General features: G+C 33.9%; 2 protein-coding genes across 4 annotated transcripts; both read right to left on the reverse strand.

Moving 5' to 3' along the window:
* Positions 1-72: 72 nt before the first annotated feature.
* LOC141665775 (putative pectin methylesterase CGR3) lies at positions 73-3852 on the reverse strand. Its single transcript, XM_074471758.1, has 7 exons — positions 3667-3852; positions 2770-2915; positions 2546-2585; positions 2256-2297; positions 1421-1795; positions 1117-1172; positions 73-545 (listed from the first exon to the last, which is right to left on the reverse strand). The coding sequence occupies exons 2-7, from the start codon at positions 2890-2892 to the stop codon at positions 393-395; spliced, it is 789 nt and encodes a 262-aa protein (XP_074327859.1). The 5' UTR covers positions 2893-2915; positions 3667-3852; the 3' UTR covers positions 73-392.
* Positions 3853-4624: 772 nt separating this feature from the next.
* On the reverse strand, positions 4625-7731 carry LOC141665782 (uncharacterized). Of its 3 annotated transcripts, none has more exons than XM_074471764.1 (4): positions 7515-7729; positions 6669-6844; positions 5532-5895; positions 4625-5377 (listed from the first exon to the last, which is right to left on the reverse strand). In XM_074471764.1, the coding sequence occupies exons 1-4, from the start codon at positions 7709-7711 to the stop codon at positions 5038-5040; spliced, it is 1077 nt and encodes a 358-aa protein (XP_074327865.1). In that variant the 5' UTR covers positions 7712-7729; the 3' UTR covers positions 4625-5037. The 3 variants fall into 3 exon arrangements, with proteins under 3 accessions (XP_074327865.1, XP_074327870.1, XP_074327874.1); XM_074471769.1 differs by having other exon boundaries at positions 6669-6839; positions 7515-7653; XM_074471773.1 differs by having other exon boundaries at positions 5316-5451; positions 7515-7731.
* Positions 7732-9043: the final 1312 nt, after the last annotated feature.

A 9043-nucleotide genomic window follows, 5' to 3' on the forward strand; every position in this document is an offset into this window, starting at 1 on the left:
AGCATGAAGGAGTCGTCTGTATTTAGGATATCACCCTTCATAGCAATCTGATTTCAGACGTTGATCTCGCGATTCAAAGTTGAAATGAACTTTATATGATAGCAAGATAACATAATACAAGTATCTGCAAAAGATTACAAAGTTTTTTTTTCTTTACAATTATAAAGACAAATGGTGATAATATATATTAATCCTTCATAGTTCTATGTTTGTAACTAAAACCAAGCTACACTGCCAGAACTTTGGCCAACAAAATCTTTAATTTATAGTTCCAACGATAAGATTAGAGAACATAAACACAAGGTTGTTACTGCAGCAAATACTATCTTGCTGATGTCAACAGAACTTGTTGATGGTGTCCTTCGGTCAAAAATATCTGTGTTTCTGGGTGTTTACTTGTGTGATTTAAGGTGGAAAATCTGGCAGTCGGGAGCGTATGAACTTTTGGTTGCAGCCTGCTCAAACTTTTTGGTGCGGGATTCGTTTTCTTGCAGGCCAATCTGAACAAAATACCTTATCCACCAAGATGAGCTTCGAAGTTTGGCCTTCACAAGAAGAATAGAGGATGTTATTCTTTCAGAACGTTTGAGCTATTACTTGTCTTGTTACATCAAGTTAGTTCATGAATCCGTTGAAGCTATGTAGAATAATATATAAACAAAGTAATATAGATCCACATGTAAATTGACTGCTTTCAGTACCATTTATATTCATTTCAAACATAATAGTAGTTCACTAAACCTAATGGTAGTTTAATTTTTCTTCTCAAGTATCCGGGAAGTATTCCTTTGCCGTATGTCACTAGTAACTTTCTGTAAATTATATATCTTTCTTTGTTCTGACAATCACTCTGGGTATGAATTACCGTGTCTCTATTACCTCAAAACTTATGTTGGGCTCATTGTGATAACATGTCATTTATAAAGAAAGGAGGAGTTCTAAAATGTATCACTAGTTTTATAAAGAAATGCCGCATTACTTGAGCAATGGCCATAGAATGGTAATGTTCTGGCATTAATATCAAAACTCAATATGTCAATCACACCTGCTATTTATTAAGTTATTCAAAGTTCAATATTAACACATTTGTGACAGTTAAAACATCCATGAACTTACCGGACGACCAAACTTGGACAACTCTGCTACTTTTGCTCTACGTTGTCCAGGATAACCTGCCAAAAATACAAAAGTTTCAGAGGGCTTTGAACCGTAGCTTCTCAATTTCAGTAGAAATTAATAATATTATATCAGTGTCAGCCATTGTACAATCACATATCCTGAATAATGGCTTACTTATATGGAATAATGAAGAACTATAATATATGATATTCAAAGCAGGTTCCTTGTGGGGTAGTAAATTATCACATACAACAAGTAAACTGATTTGCATAACGTAAGAGCACAAGCCTTGAGTAATTACCAGAGAAAACAACAATACCATCAGCAGATACTCTTGCCAGTTCAGGAAGAGTTTTGTTTAGGTATTTAGGCGACAAGTAATCTAAGGCATCGGACACTATAACAAGAGAGAATGAGTTTCTGCTGTAAGGAAGAGAATACTTAATATCGGCAACACGCACAATCCCTTTATGTACAAGACTTCTGCATTTCCCATCAGCATCATCTAAATCATAAGGCTCAACTCCCCATGCTTCAGTATCATCTTCTTTCAATAATATAGATACGACTGAACATGTTTCTGGTCCTACATGGAGTACTTTGTGCATACTGTCACCATATACTTTCTTCAGAAGTGGAATGGATTTTAGAACTTCTGATGAGCATGAAGCACCGGCTGCATATACCCAGAAAACCAATTGGTTTTTAGCTTTTTAGAAAATGATGAAGAAACGATGTGGGGAAGCCATATGCAGGTGTAAAAAAATATACAATACTTTTTTTGTGTGTGCGAGTATGCGTGAATGCCTCTTGATCTGTATATTCCAATATATGCAGTTCTTCAAATGCTTTTGTAAAACTCAATCAATCAAAGATAAATTATTCCCAGGTTGACAAGAATTTAATAAGGTTTTGCCAAATATAGATCACAACATATATGTGCGAAAATTGGTCAAATAAACCTTAAAAATTAATGTTTCAAGATGAAGTTAGGCTAAAAAATAAATCATAAATTGCCAAGGTAAATTTATAGCCTTTATTTTCTAAAACCTACTAAATTTGTAAACAAAAAAAATCAGCCATATTTAAACGAAGCAAAAAAATTGGTGCCATGTAGATTAATAGCAGTAAGTTACCTTCAAGTTTCATTAGTGCCTCTTTCCCAACGCTGCTTCCGCCTGACAGACAAAGAGAGAAAATTGCAAAACAGAACCGATAAAGCTCTATAAGTTGTGCACCAAAATCATGGAGGAGATTATTACTGATATTGAAGTATATACTCATTTGGATCTGTTTCAGGACTGAAGATATTCTATTCTTTTACAGAAATTATAAGTGTATAGAAGTTGTAATGTTGTGTAGTAGATAAGGATATTATGGAGCCAACACATGTGAAAATATTTTAGCAGAACCAACCAACAATTACCTGACCCGCTATATAAATAGCCAATAATCAAGAAGGCGCCCTGAAAATTACAAAGAAAATTTATTAGTTAAGTTTACCAGCAAAACATACCCATAAAATTAACAAAGAGAATGAAAAAAGAAAGTGGTTTGGCTGGAATTAAATATCCCAAAAACACACCTACATGTTTGTAAATTCACAAGGACTGTAAATATCTAACAATCTTGGATATAACTGAGAATTACCAAAACTACTAGCAAGACAGATAGTACAGGCGATGGTCGTGATTTGGGGTTCAAGGAGCCCACGAAAGGAATACTTCCACCATCTTCAAAACGTCGAGAGGTGCTTGTTGGCCTCCTTGACATTGCTATATAATTTCTTTGAGCCTCTGCAACATGAAGCAAAAGTTAATTCAGAAACTAACATCATAGTGACATACTTTTAAGCACAAGAAGATCATGGAACTAAATTGATGAAAGCACTATATATGTTGAATTATCCAAAAAAAATTGTCATAAGTAAGAATGTCATGTCCATTTATTTAATTCTACAAAAATGTGTAACAAGATAATGAGACAACTCCCCAAACACCGCAACTACGATATAATCTACATAAAATAAGTAACAAGTAACAAACGTGAAAAGAAAACCATGAATCACCAGTACATTACAACAACTTTCCCTATTAGGCTATTAGTGTTTCGCTCATAAAACTATGACCGGCTATTGATCATGTCGTAGAAAACAAAAAAAAAATCATATATTCCTAAAGATTGTCTAGGCATTGCCTTGCTCACCATGGGAGAAACCAAACTGGATTCCCAGAATGTACAAGCCCATTTCTTACCACTCAAAGATCCCAAACATACACAATAAACTAGCTAGCCCCCAAATCAAACTTTCTTTCGTAAACTAAACTAAATCAAGAACTTTTATCTAAATATACTTCAAAACCATTAAAGATCACACACCAAACTACAGTTCACTCTTATTCAACTTAAGTAACTACAATTTAGTGAAACAGAAGCAAGCAAAAGCATATAAAAACAAAATTATCAAAACATCACTACATTTACACACATACACATATATATTAACTTGGTAATGTGAAGAAACAATCAAAAGAAAGAAAGATTTACTTGGGTTTTTGAAGATGGAATGAGCTGGAGAACTTTGTGATGTTGTGAATGAAAATGGATCTAGATCTGCTTACTTAATGCTGTGATATATATACACGAGTGGTGTATGTGACTTTAATTACTACTTTATTCATATATGTATATATACCTGTATGTATATTGTTATTGCATACACGCACGACTATACATGAAGTGATGAACGTAGTTTGTATGGCATAAAACTTGTCAGTGGAAACTGTAACTATTTGTGTCGGCGTGTGTGTGTACTCTGGAAAGGTTCTGTCTTTACCTGGAAACTGACAAAGATAAAAAAAGTAAATTGCATTTTTGTCAACTGGATTTTAATTTTAAATAAATTTCTAAATTTCGGTTATTAGAAAAAAAAATTATTAAAAATTGAAATATGATGGTCAAATATTGATTTCGTTTTTTATCAACTGGCTATTTCTATTGGTCGTCTTGAATATATAACAAAGCGACAAATGTTGGAAATTACAAAATTTATAAATTGTGTGTTCAAAGTAATAAGATATTTCTTATCAGTTATCCCTAATTAGATAGTAGTATTCATTTATGCAAAAAAAAAAACAATGTATTTAGCTAAAATGTCAATACCAACCCTCAGGTGCACTCTAGAACAAGGGGAAAGTAGGCTGATGCAGCAAGAGAGCTGTGGAAGATTGATCTTTATACCAAACAGATGCATAGATTGACCCCCTATACAAAAAGAAGCAAATCATGTACCATTGAGTTGCTCAGTAAAAACTATGACAACTTAAAAGCATATTTATATAGCCTGTAGAGGTAAGATAGGAAGTAATCCTACTATGCAGAGTTAATATTTCCAGAAACAATCCCTTTTTGAAAGACATAACAGACTCAAATGACATCAAAATACATGAAACAAAACAGACTCATAAGCTCTGGAATAACCAATTGCGTAGTTTGTGGCCATGCATGCTAGGAGGTTCATTGATGTATTAGCTGGAACCTAAAATGGATACAAGTATATTTATCTCCCGGTAGTTGGGATAATAAAACAATAAACATACAACAATGATTCAGGGTAAACTTGAAATGTGAAACAGAAATGCACAATACAGAGCCAAGTACATTGGTAAAACAACATCATATTCATATCATCACAACTGCTAGTGACATCATTCGAAATCCCACGAGAAGACCCTAGTTCAAATTACTTCCTGCCAATTGTCATCATGTCCATTCAAGCATACCTAACTTCACTTTCTGTGAAAGAAGCATCTAGTGAAGTAGTAATGCATCCAGTAAATTGTACATGAACAAATTACATTTAAACCAACTAAAGTTTACACTTTTGACAAAGTTGGATATGGGCAATAAAAACAGCTCTCACTTGTGTTCTTTGTGTCGTCTCTCATCCTTTCTTCTATTCTTCCTGCTATCCTTGGACTTCTCTTTTGATTTGTCCTTCTTACTATGCTTACTTGAGCTAGCCTTCTTGACTTTTTTAGACTTTCTATGTTTTTCCTCATCAGATTCTTCTTCCGAAGAGCTCCAGGAAACAAAATGTGAAGGCTTTTCTGGACCTAAGATAGCAGTACGGTCCCTTTCTTTTCTAGAAACCACACCCGTTAATGATAAGTCCTCCACATTGGAATCCTGGCAAGGGGGAAGATATGGCCCTGTTTCATCCATTCGTGACCCAACAGCACCTCTACCGCGTTTGACCCTGTCACCAGCAATCAACTTGGGCTTAGCCATCAAAGTTACTCAACAGATTTTTTTTCCAGACACTTCCAGACACTGATAAGAATTAAGAAATAAACCATAAAAAGATATATACGAAAGGAAAATGCACATGCATTTCAGACAAAATAACTAACCTTGAATTCAAAAAGTTCTCAATCTCATCATCCTTCAATCCTCCTTCAACCAAAGAGTACTGCTGATTACTTCTTCTGCTCGACTTCTCATCATCAACATGCCTCTTATCTTTGTGAGTCCTAACAGTTTTGCTTTCATCACTCCGTCTTATTTTCAGCCTGTCTTCCATATCATAATCCCTGTAGCACATATCACTGCTGCTTTCATCACTCCATTTTCTTTTTAGCCTATCATCCACCTCTTGCTCCCTGTAGCTCCTATCTGAGCTGTTTCGATCTCTCTGTCTCCTTTTCAACCTATCATCCAACTCTTGTTCTTTTTGTCGTATTCTCCACATCTCATCAACTTCCACAGCTCGATTAGCTACATGAACGAGCAGGGTATTAGAGAAAGGTATGAAACGAAAGGATTCAACATACTTAAGCATATACAATTATACATATTTGAAGAAGACACCAAAAGATGGAAGAACTTCATTTATTGTTTTAAGAATAAGCTCATTGGCTTTTTAGTTCATGTACAAAGCCTTCGATTTTTGTGATCTTTCCTCAAAGAACCATGACTAGAAAAAAACCAACAGAATGATAACCCAAAATGGATCAAAACATGCAAAATCTACATGAAAGTGGTCATAATCTGCTAGCTAACACATGAACTTGAATTTCTTATAATGATCGACTTTTGAGGTAGGCACCACATGAACTTGAATTTCTTATATTGATCGACTTTTGAGGTAGGTTTAATTTTTTTTTTTCAATAACACTAACAGAGGGAAATTATAATATTACATCAGATTATAGGTAAGGTACCTACACATATAACATCCAGAAAGTATGATATAGAGAAACCAGCAAATTCACTGCTGTAACAACATTGAATGCTTGGAAACATCAAACATCATACAAAAAGAGGTATGAGCAGATAGTCACATAAATTAGCATCTTTTCTTTGAGAGTGACATTTAGAATAGGTTTAATTTTCTTCAACATAAAAGCTATACAACCTATTAATAATAATGCAAATGCAAGTAACAGAACCAACCCTGCTCTAAAAACCTATAGACGTTACAGAGAGCACACGTGTATTTGACGGATAGCCCTAACTACAAGAATGTGCATGCAAGTAAAAGAATTAACCTTGTTGTACACCTAAAACAGTTGCAGTGAGAAACCGTGAATTTGGCCGACCCCTGACATTAGGCTGACGCAGGTAAGCATGTACTCCATCTTGCTCAGCTTGTCTCCGCAATTCGGCTGCCTCTTTCATAAGAATTGCAGCTATCCTATTCTCCGTCTGTAAATCCATCTCTGCTCTGCAACAGAAAATATAATAACATCATTCATCTCTAAAGATGACAATTTCATCAAACATGATAGTCATTCTTTCCAAATAATTAAAAAGTCAAGCTTTATGGTAATTATTCAATTTATAGTTGTTACAAAGAGACAGGTACAATCATACAACCCACAGGCTAAGAATCACAATGTCGCCCATCCCAACATACAAATCCCGAGTCATACCCAAGACAAAGACACTAATCCCAATCACATCCCATCCTATATTATCAGTACATAAGCTACGAGTACACAATATAAAGGCATAAATAGTACAGAAACATAAAATGTAAACTTAAGGCTATTTAGTTTCGCAATCGAACCATAGCATTTCCCATATCTTCTGACAATGTCAACTTTTTTTAAACCCTAATTCCCTTTCTATTACTAAAGCCCCAATTCAATTGTGACAATACAAATTTAAACAAATTCAATCATATTAACAAACAAGGGCATAAATTTACCCTAATTTGCAATGTTCCTAAATCATCTACAACTAATTTTAATACCATGCCAAGAAAGGATGCAACAAGACAAAATCAAAACAAACAAACCATCTAAATATATAGAACAAGTCTAAAATTCTTAAAGAATAATAAACAACTGAAAAAATTTGAATTTTTAGGTTATGAACTCTAAAAATCTCACCTTTTGTGAAGAAATGAAAAGATAAATTTGATGAAACGGAGAAGTGGGTAGTTTAGATTGCTGCAAATCTTGGAGACCCTTTTCACCCAAAATTGAGATTTTGAATCAGAGACACCACGAATCGAGAAATAGAATTGTGCTGATCGATAATCTTTCTTCTTTCTTGCCTGTTTATTTTCGCAATTCTTTCCGATCATTAACGACCAAAATGTCACTGTTTGAATGAATAATGTCCCGAATAAAAAGGCCCAAAATATCATCATATAACGGGATATAAACTTCCGTTTTTAAAAAATAATAAAATGGAGCATCGTTCTCCGTTTTTGTTCTTTTATATTTAGAAAAAACTACCGGTTAAACATTACGGTACATAAACTCTCGTTTTTAAAAAACACAAAAACGGAACATCGTACCCTGTTTTGCTTCTTTTATATTTAAAAAAAATTACTCGTTAAACATTAAACACATACATTACACGAACAAAATACAGAGCTGTAAATTGTCTGGGGAATTTTTTGTGAATTGTGAAGTCGTTGATTGGAGAGGGAGAAGTGCGATTTTTAGTGCAAGTAGAGCTTCGAAATTAAGTTACTTTACTACGTCAATCATGAATATTGAGGTAATTTTCAGAATTGCGTCCATGTTGTTTATTGAAATTACCCAATAATAAATATAGTTTGATTTGTGTTTATATAGTTTAGTGCATTACAAGTTATCAAGAATGTGAAACTAACCCATATTATATGTTGTCCAGGATAGAAAAGTTATTATTCTGTGATAATGTACATTTCGAAATCAATAACCCTACAATACTATGTTAATGTGTTGTTTTTGATGTGTTGCTTTTATTTTAGTGGTTTTTAATGAATGAATTAATGGTTGTTTTTAGTCTTCTAAGTTTGCAAATTGATTAAAGAAGTGCATTATTATTTAGAGTTGTGTATAGGGATTAAAGAAGTGCATTCTTATTTAGAGTTGTTTAAGGGATTATGAAGTGATGGCCTCTGATCTGGAGAATCTTGATGGTGGCCACTGTGCCTCTAGGTTTTGCGCGTTGATGAGTTTCCTATCGTAGCGTATAAAGGGAATGAAATATATAATTTTCCAGAACCAGCAAAAGCCCCAGAACAAATGACAATTAGTTACTAAAGAGACTGAAGCTTTCGTAATAACTAGTTTCTTCTTTACCCTTGATGGTTACTATTAATTTGTCTAATAATTTAATCCCGCAATGCCTGATTAACCGTATTTGCACCATCATCAGAAAAGTTTTTATTGTCGATTGTAGATACACCATCATCGTCTTTAGCTAATAGCTAAAGACGATTAATTATAATCATCAGAAAAGTTTTTAGTACATGTTATAATCAACGTGATCTCTTTGCAGCTGTTTGGTTGATTTTGTCAACCCGTATAATATCTACTTATTTATTTATTTTTTCATTTACATTATGTTATGTAAATTGTTGCCATGATCTTAGGGCTAGAGTACAGGGGCGCCGTATGTGTTCACTAGTCGACGACTAATC

This window comes from Apium graveolens, chromosome 1, assembly GCF_009905375.1.
Source record: "Apium graveolens cultivar Ventura chromosome 1, ASM990537v1, whole genome shotgun sequence".
In the NCBI taxonomy this organism is placed as follows: Eukaryota; Viridiplantae; Streptophyta; class Magnoliopsida; order Apiales; family Apiaceae; genus Apium; species Apium graveolens.

Excerpts from the sequence above, each read along its gene's own strand:
- LOC141665775 (XM_074471758.1), bottom strand. The coding sequence starts at position 2,892 with ATGTCAAGGAGGCCAACAAGCACCTCTCGACGTTTTGAAGATGGTGGA. Across the intron at positions 2,298-2,545 it reads CTATTTATATAGCGGGTCAG|GCGGAAGCAGCGTTGGGAAA; the intron begins GTAATTGTTGGT and ends TTTGTCTGTCAG. Across the intron at positions 1,796-2,255 it reads GGCACTAATGAAACTTGAAG|CCGGTGCTTCATGCTCATCA; the intron begins GTAACTTACTGC and ends GGGTATATGCAG.
- LOC141665782 (XM_074471764.1), bottom strand. The coding sequence starts at position 7,711 with ATGATCGGAAAGAATTGCGAAAATAAACAGGCAAGAAAGAAGAAAGAT. Across the intron at positions 6,845-7,514 it reads TTTTCATTTCTTCACAAAAG|AGCAGAGATGGATTTACAGA; the intron begins GTGAGATTTTTA and ends TTTCTGTTGCAG. Across the intron at positions 5,378-5,531 it reads GAGAACTTTTTGAATTCAAG|GGTCAAACGCGGTAGAGGTG; the intron begins GTTAGTTATTTT and ends TGCTGGTGACAG.